This window comes from Pterocles gutturalis, unplaced genomic scaffold (assembly GCF_000699245.1).
Source record: "Pterocles gutturalis isolate BGI_N339 unplaced genomic scaffold, ASM69924v1 scaffold10284, whole genome shotgun sequence".
In the NCBI taxonomy this organism is placed as follows: Eukaryota; Metazoa; Chordata; class Aves; order Pterocliformes; family Pteroclidae; genus Pterocles; species Pterocles gutturalis.
In genome coordinates, this window is record NW_010135779.1 from 43,248 (window position 1) to 62,769 (window position 19,522).

Consider the following 19,522-nt stretch of genomic DNA (forward strand, 5'->3'; position numbering starts at 1 on the left):
TAGAGGGGGAGGAGAACCTCTCTCGACCTACTGACCACCCCCCTTCTGATACACCCCAGGATGCCATTGGCCTTCTTGGCCACGAGGGCACAGTGCTGGCTCATGGTCATCCTGCTGTCCACCAGGACCCCCAGGTCCCTCTCCCCTACACTACTCTCCAACAGATGAGAGTATTCATTATTCAGAACAGAAGGGTCTCTGAAGATATTACTCCAGGGTAAAACTACAATTAACAACCAAGCTTCGACAGAGATGTTGATCTAATCAGTGGTTTGCGGATTTCTCATGAAGGTGAAAACTCCTGTTTAATCTCATCTGAATTTGAACAGGTCTCAATTACATTCAAACTCACAGATCAAAAGCTATTACTCTGAAGCAGACTAGTCAATGTATCCCAGTTTGGCTGCTAGCTAGTGGCTAAGAGGGACAGAACTGCTACTAAAGATACTCTCTACAGTACTCATTTCCTTTATATTCTTGTCTCTTGGTCAAAAATCTGATCTATACCAGAAACTAAAACATCACTAATTTCGCTCATTTTCACACATAGCTCAGAACTGATCCGGGCTTATAGTTTAAAACACTCTTTGTTACGTATGGTATAATACATTAAAAACAACTGACACTTGTAATACAGTCTGTGTTATTTTTAGGCTTGCTCGTGACTGAGTTTACAATGTAGACTCACTGTTTATGTTAAATTTAACTGAGCTTAAGTAACAGTTTAATCCACATTATGGAAAGGCCTCTGAAAGGCTGTTATCTCAGTCTTCAAAACACACATAATATTTTTGTAAGAACTCTGTACCTGAATGTACCACAGCAGCATTGCTGCTATTTGAGACATCTTGCCAAAAGATTAAACCACTGAAAACTTACGGAGATATCGTGATTTTAGTATCTGTGTCCTGTTCAATTTTCTTCAGGTTTCTTCCTTCTTTGCCAATAAGTCGGCCGACAAAGTTGTTATGCGCCAGTATTTTCAAGGGAATTTCTTCTGTGCTGTAATGGAGGTTACACTCAGTGAGACTGGGAAACCAGAGTGCAAGTTCTTATGCATGTTATGGATAAACTTTATTTTCATAGAAATGTCTACAATTCCCATTCACTTAACACATGTTTATATTAGATGCAGAATGAGTTCACATGCAATGCATATTTCAACAGCAACATCTATAACATCATTTTAACATACCTGCTAAATAAAACTCAGACTGAAGTAGCAAGAGCTGTTAGGAAGGAAGAAATATACCTTAAAGCTTTTAGTGAGAGCTCACAATTTGCTATGGTCACTGATTAAAAGCTATTAGTTGGTCAAAAATCTTCAGTGTTTGCTCCAGTTCACCTCAGAATCACAGCCAGACAATGGCTGAAAATGTACCTGTGTGCTGGGGCTTATTAAGCAAATAGACTGTCCTGAAAGGAGAAAAGTCTTGGTTCCTTTATCGGCTTAAGTATGGATAATGGCAACAAAGATTCACTTGTTAACAGTTTTTAAAGACTACATCTTTAAATGGAGTCAACAAGAATTTGACTTTTTAATGCCTCTGCAATGAAATTACTTTTACTCACAATTTAGTATCTTGAGCTTCCTTCTGCATGATCTCCATAATAATTTTACAAGCCGTTGAGCAGCCTTCAGGTGTTGAGTGGATGGTAATTGGTTTCTCAGCAGCACCTGCATTCTCTTTGCGATGAATATCAATTCTTGATAAAAAGAAAAAACAGTGACTGCAGCCATATACTGTATGGTAAGCCTTGCATATTTCCAGCTCTCATAAACCTAATTTATTTTGAGCTGACAATGACTACCTTTAAGTGGTTTAATTTTGCAAAGTATACCATCACTTAAACATCTCCTAAATACTACTTTTTGTGTGTTATAAAGGGCATCTCCTATTCTGATTTTACCAGCTAAACCCTGTCTTTGTGGGCACTGGGATCTCCCTTCCTTGGTAAACTCCCATCAAGACATTCAGGAGAGATGTTGGATAGACAATCTGGTAAACCACTGAAGACAACACTTAATCAAGCTTTCCCAATACTCTGGGAGTTTATCACCAGCCCTGTTGCTCCACTAAAGATGATTGTGGAGCTACAGTACACTCAGGCTTGTCTTTTTTAATGACCTTAGCAGCAGAGTTTCCTAACACTTCTCTGCTAGCAGGTAGCATCATAGTCTTTGCATACATCCTCAGGATTACTTCTCTATGTTTTTTAAGCCTAAAATTTGTCCTGACATTACCTTTCCTCAGGCTCCACTCTACCACCCTAAAACTACCAGCCTTTACAGAGCTATGTAGACCATGGTTAAGTTAACAAAAGTGACCAGCATCAAGACAATGCCTTGGATATTATTTGTTCTCTGCTGATAACTGCAGGTCACATACTCTTTCCATCTCTGCTTTTTATTTCCCTCTCTTTCCTCTCCCCTAAATCATAGCTGTTTCCAAACTTAACAACCAAACATGCTGCTTTTCAATAAAGCCCTTTATTTTTCATGTTCTTTCTGATATTGAAAACTCATTTTTGTTTCATGATGCAACACTTTCTAAGAAGCCCACGGCAATCCTTGGTGCAACTAGAAGTTGTTTTTTATCCCCAAAACAATTAAAACATAATTCTTCAAGTCACATATCTGTAAAGTTAGCAACCTGTGATTATTTCTGTTCTACCCAGCTTTCTTTTAAAAGATAAAAGCTTTCCTTATGCCAGTCTTCCAGGATTTTTATAGTTCAAGAATTAAATATTTTAGGTATCACCTGAAAAATTGGTTAGCCATAGGCAAACTACAACCCAGTCTTGTCAGGACACCACAAATGTCTTAAATCTGTGTTGTTAAACACAGCAAATACTCTCCTGGGTTACAACATGTTAATGAGAGGTTGGTAGGAACACTGATAATCCCAGGGTTGGGACAGGGGAGAGGGAGCCTGTTTGTTTGTGGGAGGTGGGGGGTGTAATTAGGGAGGACTCCCTTATCCTCATGAACTACTCTCAAAACTGAAACCACCCACCCTCACATTTACAGGTCCTACCTGCTGTAACTACAAAGCTGAGGGCTTATACCAGTGTACTGCTGAAGGCAACATCTTTCACTCTCCAGACTTAGGGGTATCCTGGAAGATTACTTTGAATATGATCCCCCACCTGCCTCTGAGCTGAGCTCTTCCTTGTGGGTAGGGATTTAACACACACTGAAAACAATCTCCTCCAGCATCTCTAGACCCTAGTGCTCTAAGCTTCTTCAGTCACTCAGCAGCTTGCTTTTTGCATCCTGCGCATTTCCTTAATCTGTGTTTTGGTGTGGTCTGCAACTTGACAGCAACAAGTGTATTCACCAGAAATACATGAGGGTCAGGTGTAAGGAGTAGTGAGGGGAGACAGGAAAGTTATTTTCTCCCCGCCCCCTGATTTGAAAACATTTATAAATCCTCAGAATGCTCTGAATTAAGCTAGAATAAACACTTAAAGACTTAGATGTGTCACCACAGACCAATGCATTACAGCTTTTTCAGTTTCAGTTTTTGTGTCAGAACCTTACATCTGTAAGCAAATTCTGGCATCAAGTACTATCCTACTAGCACCACCTAATTTCATTTTTTCAAAAAGGGAGAAACAAGTCAGCTAGCATTTGAACATCTGTCAAGGACAGATTCCAGTCCTTAAATAAATCTTGCAGAAGACTTCCTATTCACTGTTATTTTCATTTGGTCTCCGACCACACAGGTTAGTTGTGATGTTTTACAAGTTTCCCTTTACATGGGAGATGAGGACACAATATTAAAGTTTACAATCGGTTTGGTAAAGCAACTTACTTGGATTGTGTCTGCTTTGTAATGTTTCTGATTGTTGCTCCTTCTTTCCCAATAATGGCTCCTACAAACTGTGTGGGAACCAGCATCCGTAGAGGAACGTCCGACTGTGGTTTCTGCCTTGTGGTTGCACCAGGTGACCCTTGCCTTGGAGGACCCCTCTGTCCAAATCCACGTCTTCCTTGGGGATGTTGCTGTGGAGGTTGCTGGGCTGCCATTTCATCAGGGATGTACGCAACTTTCAAGGAATAGTTTTCAAGCTGAAACCCGTTCAGTTTTTCTATTGCTCTGTTTATTTGCAAAGGGGAGGAGAGAGGAGGGGGGAAAAAAAAACAAAACACAACCAACAATCACATGCAGGGCCTTTATGGAATGACAAGTAATTCAGATAGACTTCTGCTCTTTCTAAACCACATGACAAAGCTAAAAAACTTGTTCCAAGGTGAAAAGTTACATTCAAAATTCTTCAGTCAAGATTTTGATTACACAATTATTTTTTTAAGTCACCATATTAAGGACTACAAGTTAGTTCTTGTTTGCTTTGGGCTTCTGTGTACTTCAAAGGTTTTGCTGGTGCAACTCTATCAGCAAAACCTTACCAGAGACAGAGCTTATGCACTCAAAAGCATTATTTTGCCTGATCTAATTTAAATCAGTTTCCCAAATAGAATTAAAGTTGCACCAGAGGGAAAACTTTTTAGCTGCTATCACAGCACCTTCATTAGGGTTTTTGCCAGCACAGCTATTTGGCTGGAGTTTTTGCAATAACTGACATAGCCATGTCAGGGGGGGAAGAAAAAAAAAAAAAAAAAATTAGAAGAGACAGCCTCTGGTTCATTCTCGGCAGGAATTAAAGCATTCAAAGCCAGGCATTTAAAACCCCACTTAGCAGGCCACAACAGCACCTTGCAACTTACCAACTAGCCATGTTGTAAGCAGGTTTAAGACTTAACCAGGAAATAAATTAAAGCTAACTCATCTGTTACACTCTCCAAAGATACAAAGGTATTAGAAGGCATTTAGGTGGTGTTTCAAGTTCTCTTGTGTCTTTAGGCAAAGCAGAGCCCTCTGTTTTGTATTGCAGAGGGATACTGCCCAAATTCACCCAAATTCACACAACGCAATCCATTTCCACTGTGGTCTGTCACACTGGATAGCCCCGCTGTCGCTCAGCTCTCCCTCTGCCAGCCCCTCTTTCTAACCAAGGTGGAGCCAAGTTTGCAAATCAATCTGACCTATGGGTCATCTCCTCTTTACAGAGGAATCACAACTCTAAACCAAAAGACAGATTTCTGGAGGATATAATGTCTTCCACCCACAAACACAATAGAGTCGATACGATTAAAGATCCAGGAAACAGTACAAATAACTAAGCTACGTGCAGCACACCAGTAAGCTAGTGATATAAAATTAACAACTTTGCCCAAGAAAGACATTTCAAGTTTCACTACAGAATTATTCAGGTTGTCAGCAATATGATATACTGACACCACTGAACCATGCATTTATTTGGGGTAGTTTATAAATCCCAGGCTTAATCTTGGACCAAAGTTTACTAAGGGATTTTGTTTAGAGACAACATTTAATTTAAAAATACTAGTGGGAGGGAGGAAGTTTCCATCTCATATTAAGGAACTCCCCAACACTTTCTTAAAAAACTCCAATAACCATACACTCTGAAGCAGGGCCTCTGAAAATTAGACTTAATCCAATCTTTCTGTTCAAGCATATTTGCAGGTGGTTACTGACAGATTACCAAACACTACCCTCAACAATGCTTTTATTCCTGCCTCTGCTGCAGACAAAGCATAATGCTAGCCAGTTGCCTAAATTTTCAAGGGTAGCCAGTGCAAAATACTATTAATCTCATGGGTGTCCCGTTTGACAGTCTAGGTCTCGAGCGGCTGCTGAAGCGGAACAGCAGCTTTGCAGGTAAGAAGTGGTTTATGGGTACTGAGGATAACATGCCCCTCATCTCCCAGGGGTTGAACCAGCATCCTCAAAGTACTCCAGTTGGACAGTAGAGATCTTATGAGAAGTAATTCATGTCTTTGGAGCAATGTTTAATAAGGGCTGGCAATAAATAAGGCCCAGGGCAATGCTGCTGAACAACAAGGAAAGCAAAATATTGAATAACTGATCACTGCTCATTAAATACTTCTGTTTACCAAATGAGACAAATCCTTTGGGAACCAGGCAGGAGTGTAATTGCTCCCATAACAGAAGAATCTCTTAGAGCATATGGCAAAAGAGCTAGATTAAAATCTGCTGAGGCTATTTCAAAACTGACATTTCTTAACTTTTACTCCATGGACTTTGAAGAGCATTTTGTTACATGGGAAGTCATATTTACAACATAGTAAGGGGAGGGAGCAGCAGGTCTAGTTAAACTTGCACTCCTATGGATGTGTCTCAAGTTTTAGTTTCTGCATCGATTTCCAATGTCAGAAAGGCATTTCGCTGAAGTCTTTCTCCATTGAGATCCTATCAGGGCAAGGGTTCTGGAGCCTTTTCTTTTTATGCAACTTGAACCTACTAAGTACTTGTTGGCTGCAGATATCCAAGACCTTTATTTCTGGGTTGAGTTACCAAAATCACCCAGAAAGCTGCATTGCTAACAGGAAGGGAAAGGGCACCACTAGGCAGTTCAGTTGCACAAGCCATATTTCTTTTGGAATCAACCCTCAAGATGCTGGAGAGATGAGCACCAACCATTTCACAAATGTGCTGGTAGGCTCTGGATTGACATCCATCCCAACTCATTCCCTTCCACACATTCATTTGACAAGTTCACACATTGCTTCTTTCCCAAAATGCTTCAATCTTCTCTAGCTTTAGAACATCTTAGACCAGAACCCCAGCACTAGTACAAAACCTTACATTAAATCAGTGCATGAGACTTCACACTCTTCCTTAGAAGTGGTAGAGGAGGACAAGACCAGGCTTTTTGTTTGCAACCCGCTACATACCTGTCATGTTTTCACAACAAATATTTTACAGCAACAAATGGCATGTACATATGCCATACTTTTCCCAGAAAGAAGGTTGGAATTCTTCTGCTTAAGAACAATTTATAAATTGCTAAATGGTTCTATATGACTATGAGTACCTTAAATTCTAAGCAAACTAAGAAAAAGTTCATTTGCCATGGTGGAAAAATCACTTAAGCCAGCAGTAAACAATCCCTGGCCACTACAGCCATATGATGACATGGAAAAGTAACACCCTAGAAAATATTGGATTAGTTGTTTTTGAGCAAGTATTTTAAGGAAAACCTGCTTTAAAGTTCACTTCTCTAGTTAGATACTAGAGATACTGTGTTGTCTGTATTTAGCAAGGGCTACAAACCCTTACAGTCACTTAATGAGGATGAAGATAGAGAAAAATTCTGTGAACTTCGTCATTAAGAGGTGCTCTCCTCCCCCAAATTATCTTTAAAAATTAATATTTAGTGGAAATGGAAAATGTTTCCATTTCATATAACAGCAAAAGCTGGTACACAGGAATCTCAGTACAGTTCTGAATTTTTTAATAAAACATTTGTTAAGAGGCTGCAGCAACTACTGCCTGTGCCCTGCTAAGATGTACAACAGCTTATGTTCACATGACATCTACTCAGAAATAAGAGGATCCCTACATAAAAATGAAACCTTTAAACATGTGTTTTGTAAATTAGTCACCCGAGTTTTTCCCACCAAATGACATCTCACCGCTGTCCTCTTATGAGCTCCCTATGAGAGGGTGTTTACCCAGCCTTCTCCTTTCTGATGCTAGTGGAGGTTAAACATCCTAGGTAAATGAATACAGTAAAAGTACCTAGTCTTGTGCTGGAAATCATTCATCCATTGATAGCACAATGACACTAAGCACTAGATGGAGAACGTATTTCACTCCCACATGCAGCTTGTACATACACCACCTTTCTTTTTTCCTCCCTGAACAGATATATTTGCATACTGAGAAGACAGATATACACAGTAATTCTTTAGTATGAGAGGTTTTTTGCATTAAATATAGTTTTCATAAATATTTCTGAAAATAAAAACAAAGCAAAAAAGTAAATCTAAGCTTATAATCATGCACCATTGAATTTTCAGTATTATTGTTCCTATGGCAACATTAACCCTGACACATGATGGCATGTAGAATTATTAGTTATGTGAACTCTTACCGATTCATGAAGGATACATGTGTGCACACACACAGCTTTGTGTTTCATTGCAAGGGTAAAACACATTGTTTCTTTTTGCATGTTTTCTAATTAAAAGGTGACCACTAGTGTCTTAACACTCAAAGTAATATACCTAATTGTATCTGCAAAGATTTAGATCCTGAGCTCCTCACATTGCAACCTATAGTTAAAATACACCATCAGTTAAAGACACAACACACGTACCTCGTTCCTGACCTAAAAAATAAGATGAAAACCAAACACCTAGTCCCATACTAAAACAATATACACCCACTATGTATATGTGAGGCCAACTTTGCACAAAATTTCCTTTCCAAAATCCTGGGTACAGCTAAATCTGTAGCATGCATTAGACGCCTACACATGGGAATATTTTAGGGAAGGAAAGAGGTGGTGTAACTTTTGAAGATAACAGCCATAATTTAGGTGGCAGCACGCTACAAGGACATGGTCAGTATGTCCTGCTGGTTGCAGTCTGGGATCAATGTTGGGAAAAGAGAGGGTGTCCCTTAGCAAGGAGGTCCCAAGGTCTGGTTGCGTTGTTCAAACTGAACCGCAGGCTCTGGGCTCTGCCACTTGCCCTCTCAGCTCCTCTCCTCACAGTATTCCATAACCCACTGTGACATTTGGTAACTACGTGTGCCACAGCAGCACACACATGCTTTGTAAGGCCCCCTCCAACTTCTGGGGAGGATGGCTGCAGGTGCAATTTCTGAGTTGGAACAACTCCCTCCTCCTCCTAAGCACCTGCAGGAGAGGGGGGAGGGATGGGGTCACAGAGATGACCTGGCAGTCCCAGACTTCTCGCTACCCACAGTCTTGGAGAGTGGAGGGTGGTTTCCCCAGGCCTGTGCACAGGTCAGTGCTTGCTGTATACCTCTCTGCAAACCTACCAGGCTTCCCACAAGTAGGCTGATCTGCCACATTAGCTCCCTTCCTCTGTCCACATAAAGACAGGAACAGCATCTTGCTTTTGCTGTGAAGCCAACCTCATGCCTCTTCAGCTAGGAAAGAGAGGCTTTGCTACAACAGGTCAAAGACAACAGACCTCCATTCCAACTAGAAGTCAATAACTGTGCACGTCTCAGATTCTATGTGCTGTGTGCTCTGTCCAAGACTTGCTTCTTAAAAGGACTGCAGCATCCTTCACCAATTTCAGTTTTCAAGTTGGTTTTGGATGCAGCCCTGTATGGAATATGCCGCAACTGCAGTACCAGCCTAGAGGAACAAAAACCTCTGCCACAATAGGTAGGCCTGCAAGATAGAAGACAGCTCAGTTTCAAAGCTGGGTGGAACCAAAAGTTTTGTTCAAAAGTAACATCCTCCAAGCAATGCATTGTTTAGAACTGCTTATCAAAAATATCTCCAGATTGCGTTGCAGCACCTTCACAGCACAGCATCACCATTACACACTCCAACAGGCACAGCAATGCTGTACAGTCTGTCCAGTGGGGAAGTAGCCAACTTTGCATGTTTTGTCAGCCAGCGCTACTGAGGTCCTATGTGCATTGCAAAAAAAAAAAAAAAAAAAAGATGCAATTAGAACTGGAGACCCACTGTACGTGGTGGTGTAGAAAACAGTGTCACAGCGCTCCAAAAGTCATGGCCAAGAGCATCATTTACCCTAAACAGCTAAATTTTGAAATACAAAGCTTGTTATCAACTGCTGATTCTCGACAACACTGAACAGCTTTAGGTAAAGTCAGTTCTTGTTACTGCATAGGCTGACCAACACTGCCCTTTATCAGCCATCAGCACTCCTATACCACTCCCCCTCCCCATCCATTGCTGCCCACCACAGGCATTTCCAAGAAGCAAAGCTTGGTTTTCCCAGACATGACCTTTCACCTGAAACACCACGGCAGCCACTACAGAAAAGCCATACAAGCACAGGTCCTGTAGTGATTTTTCATTGCAATTCCTCAGTTTTTTTCCTAGAAAAACCTCTATCCGGCCACTTCTCCTCTTACAGGTTTCTAAATGGTTGTATCCTGAGCCCTGCCAATCTGAGGTAATATTTTCTGTACAGAAAATGGACTCATCCCCTTAGAAAAACCCATATCTATACCAAACCATTCACAAAAGCAAGTCAAGGCTCTTCCACTTGTTCTGCCTGATCAAGGCAATCAAACTATGTGCCATGAAACCTGTATTGCTTCAGGTCCTCCTCCAACATTCATGCTGGACACTAATTCGCCTGCTTCAAACTTGAGATGTTTTCAGTTTTTCTCATGCAAACCAACATTTTATCTCAGGCACTTCTTCAGAGTCTTGGCTCATCTCAGAATTTCCTCAGGATTGACGTTAAAATTCAACAAGTACAGTTTGAGGAAGGGGGAGAAACTGTATGTTGTAATTTTCAGCTTCATAAGGGAGTGTACAAATCCAGGAACCCACATCACAGATGACAGACAGCTCAAAAATAATCATCATGCTTCTTTCCATGGTATTTTAGGTACTTCCTTCCTACATTTTCAAAGAAGAAACTGGCACATATAGCATTAATTTTTCCCATTGCACCATAGGTTTTTTCAGAACTAGAAATTCAACATTTTTCTTAATTACTGTGCAACAGAACTTAAAACAACAGTAGAACCTGAAGAAGAACTTGTTGAATTATTTGGGTTCAAAGAAAAGTTAAACAGTGAATTCAAGAGAAACATTGTTTCCTTCAGCTCCAGCGTGCAAAGGAGACACAAGTTTCCCATCACGCTTGTTTAGAATACACTAACAAGGAACCTAACACTTTGAAAGATTAAATACATATGTTGCATTCAAGTTATAGGAAAGTCATAATTATGTAATTGTATGTACAAATGTTATTTCATTTGTAATTTTTAATTAATGCATACCATAACCATACTCTGCATGTTAACTGCTGATTTTAGCCACAAGGTGGCAGAAATTTCAAAGTTAAAATAAAAAGATCATTGTAGGTTATTCCGTGGGTTTGGTTTTGTTTAACCTGCTATGGGCTAGAAAGAGGGGAAAAATATGTTTGTCACCAAATTAAAAATTAAGGAACACACAAGTCCTTTTTCCACCTGTGGTGGAAAACCAAAATTAAATCTGTAGCATAATATATGATATGGATGTTTGAAGGAAAAGGATATACAACCATTGGTTAAAGTAAAGCACCATATTGAAAAATTTTAATATCTAGATTAAAAGTTATCAATTACTGAAGATATAAGCAAGCATAAAATGTGTGGCATAAAGTTCAAAAAGACCAAATAAATTTTAGGTATTTGGATTGCAACCTTTTGTGTATTTGGAAGCAGCATTACATTTTCTAGTTAGAAAAATAATTTCTTAGGGGAAAATCATAGCAAAACAACAGAAACAAATATGAGAAGAATGCAGCTGCTAACCAGAAGAAAGACACAGAACAACCAACACTGTAAAAGGCCATCGCAAAGCTTTTCTAAAACATAGCTCAAAATCATTAAGCAATAAATCCCATCCTTAGTCATTGGCAAATCACTAACTTCTGCCCTCCTCAGTCAAATAGTTTTACCCAAATTTTCTGTTTTCAAAATTACTAATCTATTTTTAACCAAAGTGCAGGAAAAGTTGTTGACAAAAAAATAGCAAATTAAGGTAAAGCACACAAGACTTGGTGAGGGGAAGACCAAGAGGCTTTCTTAAAAGTTAATGCTTACATGATCATTTTGTCAATAAATTAATCAGAAGCGAAGCTGCAGATAAAAATCACAACAACATTCCAATTCCAAAATGCAAGTTAGAGGACAGTAATAAGTAAATAAGATACTTACTGTCTAGCCTGGTCCTTATTGCCATATGTTACATTTACAACTGCAGTCTCCGTATCAGTGTTCACTAAAGAGGAAAACACAATGAAAAGAGGTGAAGTTCAGTGTGTGCTCCCTTCCCACTGGAAATTTAAAAGCAATTTGAGTAGAACTGTACCTTGCTCACAGTTCTCCACTGTTCCATACTGAGCTAACAAACTATCCAGCACCTGTCAAGACGTAAAAGAAGTGACAGATTTCAACTTCAAAGCAGATTAAAAAAACAAGAAAGCCTGTAAAAACACTAAAATCTGTAATAATTTTATCAGAACATACGTCATTCAAGACATCTGCTTCAATAAGGAAGAAACGTTAACTGCTTCGCAAAGAGCAGGCACACATTGCTCTTCTTTCTCACATCAGAAAACCTGTGTTTAGAACCTCATAAATGTGAAAATACAGAACATAACTCCAAGAAGTCACACTGCACTGTAAGTCCCAAGCTTTGAAAATAAACCTTCAAGTCACCTGTTCTCAGAGTGGGCTAAAGCAGAGGCAGGAAGAATTAAAGAAGAGCAAATCCAGAATAAAGTCTTTCCATGTATCCCAAGCACATAAATGTAACTTTGCCACTGTTTGGGTTGTAATTTTTTTCCTCCTAATACACTTAGGTCATACATAAGTGTTATTTTCCTAGTTATCAGGCACTTGTCTGCGTAGAGATGTTAACCAGAATAACCAGCAGATAAGAGCTGTTCTGCAATTACTTTGACAGTCTTCCCACAGACCCATTCCAGAGGAACCTCCACTCACAACAGTGTCTTCACAATTATTTGAAAGTCACTATGAATTTGTCATTTGGCAGAAAGCTAGGGAGGAACAGGTAAAAACATAAGCGGCAAAAGAAATCTGTATATAGTAGTTTTATTTGGCACAGTATTTTTTATTTTAGTCAAATGGAAGATGAAAAAGGGGCAAGAAACAATGAGACTTTTAGGAAAATCAAGATCTCAGAATATTCCAGTAAAAATATTAAAATACCCACAATTGTATCACTTCTAAAAATCACATGGTATATATTTTGTTTTCTTCCTGGTGAGAAATAGTGTTCCACAAAACAGTGAGTTCATCAGTAACTAGCACAGAATACAAGTACATCATTGTGGTTTGTTGCATCCTAATGTTTTGTCTCAAGAATTAAAATGATGCTGGAAAAGTTCACAATTTACACCAAGAAGTGGAAAAGCAAACTTGGAATCTCTTTTGTGACCAAAGTGCCATTCTTCACTTCACTTAGTCTCCTAAGACAAAATGGCAGAACGAAAGGGAGGAAACCCTTTCAGGAAAGGAAGGAAACAAGGACAGAAGGAAAGCAGTAGGCATAAAAATGCATTTTGTGCAGCTTCTCACTGCAGTATGCTTCCACTTGCTATAACCAGTAACTGAGTGCACACAAAACCTCAGTCTCTAAGCATGTAAAATTCAGAGTTTACATCCTCGTGAGATTAAGAATTCAAAATTATAATTTATTAACGCACCATATACTTTTACTACAAAATAAAATACGTTTAAGATAAATTGCAGTTTATATGCACAAACTTAATGACAACTTACATCAGTATAATTTCGAGTCTCTACCACCTATTAAAATTGAAATTTCACACAGACAGTCAAAGGTAATATTTCAAGCCGCGTATTTAGAAGGCAATGCACTGCTAGCCAAGTTTGAGCAACACATTACTACTTCTAACTGCAGAATTTCCCCATCATTTTATAGGGTCTAGTAAGTTTTCTTGGCAACAGTTTTGTTTTCATAGACAAGTTGTTAATTATCCTCTTCTCCTACAAGTAGAGATCAGACTAGTCTGAGAGTTTGCCTTTGCAATCCCCTAAAAAATAATTTTCTGCCACTCCTCAGATCTGGCAATTTGAAACTATCTAAGGAAAAGTTTGGTCTGAAATTTGACGAATATTACTGAAGCAGAAATGCTCCAGGGGATTAAAATAAAAAGTCTGTGGAAGATCCTTTTAAGACAATTGAAATGTTGGCACAGATGAGTGGGATTTGTGAGTTCTTGCAGGTCTGCAGCCATAGTTTGCAGAGAGAGGAGTCACCACCTGCAATTAGAGAAAAGCCTTCTGCTATCAACAGCTTAAGTGGTGATTGTGCCTCCACTGAAATCAGCAGATCTCAGGTGAGATCAGGATTTTAAAACAAGAAAAGCAAAAGCAAGTCCCTGGCTCAGAGACCCATTCTGATAAGTTTACTCAAAATGCGATACTGGAGAGTACGTTAGCCTGATAAAGCAATCTCTTTGTCCCTATGGTAAACACCCATGCTGTACAATGAGAGCTAACATCTTCACTTAGTTACAATAAATTTTATTACATTTGAACTGTGCAGACCACCAGCTCATATCCACTCTGTCCCAATGCTGCATCACTTCAAAAATCACAGAATTTCATTTTCATCCTTAATCATAGAGGAAAATAACAAAGCTGGAATGACAGAGGTACCACAAGTCTTTGCTGGATAAAAATTAACCATTATTTTATAAGCTATTTCCATATGAAATTTATGTTCTGGGCTAAAGAAACCTTTAAATGAAGTCCCACATATTAAAGTCACCAGTTTCACCAAGAAAAGAAATGCTTTAAAGCTGAATCCACATCACTTTTTAAAGATACTACAGTCTCTCTAAAAAATATGTCCAGCATGTTTCTGATCAGCCACCAAAAACCTCTCAACACACTACCCTTGCATCTGCTCCAAGAAGCCCAAGGACCAAAAGGCTCCTTTGCCATTAATGCAGAGGAACAGCCCAGGAGAGCACATTCAGTATCCCACTCCGCTTCACCAGGAGGTCTCCATGTAGGCTGGTCCTTAATCCTCTTCTAAGCTGTCTCGGTCAGAGACTGTGTCCATCCGGGCTATAATCAAAGCAATTTGAGTTCCTATGTTCTTAAAAGTTGCTTTAACAAACAGACTGGTGAGAAGTTTCCTCAAAGGATTGGAGTTTTAACTGAAATAAGAAACAATCCTCCTGGCTCAAAGCACTTGCTCTCCACAGCACTGTCCTCAGTAGGCAGTTGTATTTTCATCATCGTCAGTCTCACACAGTGGGGTTTTAAATGTGATCGACACTTCAGTGCTAGGCTTTTAACCAGGCTGTATTTAAAATACAGTAGTAAAAAAGTAGTTGGGGTATATGCGTGTGTATGAGGAGCAAGCTTCATAGGCGGAGAACATTTAACTGAACCAGCTGATCCTATTGAGAGAAGTAGTTGCAATTGTATTCAGAGTCAGATCCTCTACCATAACTCACTTCCAAAACACAGAACTCAACTCCAGCATGTATTTCTTGCTTCACATTTATTTACTTCAACAGCCAATTTCTATTGACATTCTTCATTTATTCATACTTCTCTTTGCACTGTCTCTCCCCAAATTTCTTCTCTCTAGCCCAAAGCCTCTAGTTCTGCTGCAAAACAAACATGTTTTGTTTAAGCTGCTCTTCCGTAACACACTTCATGTACAGCCTCTTTGGGCAATCAGAACAAAACTCAAAGCCAAGTTGGTGGTGCAGCAGCAATTCTGATGAGCAACTGAAAATAAAAGTTTATTTGTACAAATATTTAATCTAAGCTAGAAAAAAAGTCTTTCCTTTTCTTGAGTTCTCCTTTAGCAGTTGTCTAAATTGGATATCATGCTCCTGTTATAGCACAGATGTCTCTCTCACAAAAAGCTGCAGTCTTATACTGTGAACTTTCATTCATCAGGCTCTAAAAGCCAATTCTGATTTCATTATGAACAGCATTACCCTACACCAAGTCCCACAGATCGAGGCTGCTTTACAAGGAAAAAAGAAACAAGGAAACATTACTCTCCAGTAGAGCCAAGAGCTTGAAGCATGCATTAAAATATCCCGGTTCTCATGCAAATTTCACAGGTTTAGAAGTAGCACCTTTGAACAAACCAGAGCAGTTGTTTTCTGCAGTTTCAGAACAGACTGCTTCATATGCATCTTCTTATGGTGCTGTAAGATTTCTGCCCTGCACCATAAGCAAATCAGTCTCAAGACATCTGGTCCATAAGCACAGTTATCCATATTGTTTCTCTCTCTCACACACACACACATAGCGACAAGAACTTCACAGTGATGCTGTAGAACGTAAAGTTATTTTCTCCACTCACACAGAGCAAATCCATTAGACCACCACCCTGGCTTCCATGACTCCTGTCATGTTGACTGGGAGTTAAAATTAGACAGCACAACTGAAATCACAAATAGAGGAGGCAGAAAAAAAGAGGAGGATTAGGGTCATTCAGTAAAAGACCATGTGAACATTTTTGGCTGCAAACTCCTTGAGTGTTCCAGGTGATTTAACAAAAGAGGAGGAGGAAAAAAAAGAGTCAGGCAACAATATAAGGAAAGAGAGGAAGTTGCTAGTGCTAGTGGCTTTTTGATTTAAAAGAGGAGAGATGGGGTGAAAGAAAACAAAAGAGCCAAGTAAGAAAAGGAGAGGGCAGGGGTACAGAGCAATACTAGTATCACTCCAGATATCAAGCCTGGCTCTGCACCCCCCAGGTGCTCTCAAGAAGCCCCTAATAAATCTCTGAGGAAGCAGTAATTTTTGAGAGATGTAACTGGATAATGCTGCATCACCTGTGTGGAGGCTGTGGTGGACAAGCAAGCTTGGTGCCAGGTCGCCCAGCACACCTCCCATCCCAGGCAGCCCATCCAGACCACTGCTGCCAGCCAGAGCCCAAGCACGGTGACTTCACACTTCACCCATTTTTTACCAAAAAGAAGGTTGGAGTATGTTGGTCCCTTGTAAAAGCAGAGCAGCACGTGGTCTGCTGGGACAAAGTTGTTCCTCCAAAACTTGATGAAGGCATTTGAATAGGCAATGCCAGTTTGCAGTGGCTCAACACATTGCAACATGTGGCGATGGTGTTTTTCATCTTGTAGACCCTCCAATACCCAGTTTACTGTCTCATGAAACCATGACCATAGTCTGGAAGAATCAGAAAAATAAGTCTGGAAGCTGCTGAAGTCATTGTTTGCACACACCAGAAAGGCAGTGCCTGAAAACAATAACTCTGGCTTATTTACCACATCCCATACAAACCCTGGAGTGAATTCTTCTCCTGGGAACTTACAGTTATATCCAAATGTTCAAAACTATTAATAAAGTCTACCCTATAATACAATTCTGTTTAGGTGGCATTACCAGGGTTTTAAGAATGTAAAGCTGAACCACAGAGAACAAAGCCAAAATTGTCAGAAGAACTACTAATTGAGTGACCAATTTGTACACCAAGGGCTTGATTTTCCACAGCACTCAGCATGTCTGCATGTTCAAAGTGCAGCTTCAAAGCCACTTCCAGTAGCGAGGAGAACACAGCACTTCTGCAAGAGAGACCTGAGGCTCATCACACAACAAACTAAAAACAAGGTGCACTTAGCAACTAATGGCAACCTCTGCTTAAATACCTTGCCCAGCACCAGAGACCAGAACATGCAAAATGCAATTTGCCACAGCAGCATCTGATTCCCCTAGCCAAAGGGGTTTGTCTTCCTGAAACTTCTCAACCTGCTGCAAAATTAAGAGTGCATAGTGAGTAACTGGGGCACGACTCTTACAGACAAGTCATCTTCACTGCACATGCTGGACTTGTTAGTTGCCAGCAGAGCCGCCCTCCAGCCCCAGCCATCAGCCTTCCCTGCAGTGCTAAGAGCAAACACTAGGTCCCTATTTACCTTGCTCTCGTTATGGAACATCTGAAACATTCAATTGAAACATAAGGAGGTAAGAGATGTGGACTATTTCAACTTCGGTGTTTCAAATTAAGCAAAATATATAAAGCAACTGAAAATGGTTTTCAGGTAGAACATTGCATACAATCATGACTACAACTATTGTAACCAACTCCACATAACCCATGTGTTTATAATCCTGATGGACCATTTTAATATATATATATATATACACACACACTCCCCCCATATATATAAAATCAAAAGGTAATGGAAAGACAGAGGACTAAGTGCTTTAAAACTACACTAATATTCAAGAACGGCATTTAAAAGAACATGTCTTAAAACTGCTAAGTCAAAAATCACAAAGTAGAATTAGCATAATTTACAGATGGAAGAAAGTTAGCTTCTAAAAAAATTTAAGAGGAATCCAACAAGGGTAAGCAATATGGTAAACCATTACAGATTAAGATCAGCATCAGAACTCCCCCTCCCTCTTTTTTTTAAAAAAATTTTAAAATTCATACGATCGAAAAAATTCAGAGAGAATATTTTAAGGAAGCTCTGAAAATAGAAATCGCAGGAGAAATTTTTGGGCTGCAATATTAGCCCAGGTACTGAATGCAGGCAAGAAGTTCTTCTGTGCTTTGATGTTCCCACATTATACCTTGAGCTGGAAATAGTCTCTTGAATGTGTGACAGGGAGGAAAGATTAGTGTACATTACACTAAGGGGGGGAGGGGGAAGTAAAAAAAATATCATAGTATGAAGGCTGACAAATGGCATTAAATGGTCTCCAAGGTTAAAAAAAGTACCTAAGAAGTGTTTAGAGAAAGGAAAAAAAAACCCTCTTATTAGATGCATGGGTGGCCTCCTTCACAAAGAGATTAAAGAGAGCGGGATAATTCAGTTTGGAAGGGAGCAAGAGGGAATATGATACATGTATTATGAAATAACGAATCATGTAGAGATGGCCAAATTGGCAGCTTCTATTCACCCTTCAACTAAATTAAATGAAAACAATTTTGAAAACACAGAAATAAGTATTTATGCAACATTATCTAGATGCAATTAAGCACTACACAATATCTGCTACAGTACTTTATTAATGTTCCCTCTCCTCACGCTAAAGGTGGAACTTCAAGAGCAGTTTCAGATAAAGTCGGAGCTGATGAACCAGGTTAGCATTAATGCAAACACTCCCCATTCAGTACTCATCCTGATTTCCAGAAAACTAAAAAGCATCCTCATGCAGATTGGTCCTTAAAGGCAGCAACTGCTGTTTTACACAGCTAATCTGATTCCCAGGATCTCTTCGTGGGCACTGCTAGGGCCCCCTCCTCCTCCCTGGGCAGACGGGCTACCAGGACATTTCTGTGGCTCAGTGTGAGGGAAGGATCACATGCCGGGCTGGCAGATGGGTGTTGTGAAACGTAGTGGGAAGCAGCAGCAACACTAGCTCATGTTCATCTGCCTCCTCTCGCATCAAGGCAGCCAGTTTAAGTGGAAACACTCTCCACTGCTTCTACAATCTCATTTGTAGTGTGCCAAAGGGAAGGGGGGCGGGGGAAACCTATAAAAGCATTACTATCCAGTGAGCATCCATTGCCCAACTTTGATTAAATGATAGAGTACACAAAAGCAAAGGAGCCAGCAAATTTTAAAAGACTGTTTAGAAAATACACTGGGATAAAGCGTGAATCTTCTGCTTTACTCACAGCACTATAATAAAATACAATTGATGCTTTACTGGCAGTTTCAACACCTTCCCGTGGAGGCATCCAGCACCAGTCTCTGTCAGGAAGACTACTGCTCAGCCCCCCAGCACAAGTTGCAATGTCCTGCTCAGTGCCATGAAAACCAGAAAGGAAACAGTTATGTTTTTCCTTCCCCCCCTCAACTTATCAGTCCTCCCAATATCATTAACTCCATATCATTATGGAAAAATATGTTCTTTTTATTAATTGGAATATTTATAGGATCATAGAATGGTTTGGGTTG

At 39.8% G+C, this 19,522-nt stretch overlaps 1 protein-coding gene across 1 annotated transcript in view; it reads right to left on the reverse strand.

The window, feature by feature from the left end:
* The window catches only part of IGF2BP3 (insulin-like growth factor 2 mRNA binding protein 3), a gene marked incomplete at its 5' end in the record, with an annotated part of 44,673 nt that extends 32,684 nt beyond the window's left edge, over nucleotides 1-11,989 (reverse strand). The window contains 5 exons of the mRNA XM_010082037.1: nucleotides 880-1,002; nucleotides 1,573-1,707; nucleotides 3,819-4,103; nucleotides 11,784-11,847; nucleotides 11,938-11,989. Of these exons, the coding sequence (XP_010080339.1) occupies nucleotides 880-1,002; nucleotides 1,573-1,707; nucleotides 3,819-4,103; nucleotides 11,784-11,847; nucleotides 11,938-11,989 (659 nt within the window). The remainder of the gene's footprint in view (nucleotides 1-879; nucleotides 1,003-1,572; nucleotides 1,708-3,818; nucleotides 4,104-11,783; nucleotides 11,848-11,937) is intronic.
* Nucleotides 11,990-19,522: the final 7,533 nt, after the last annotated feature.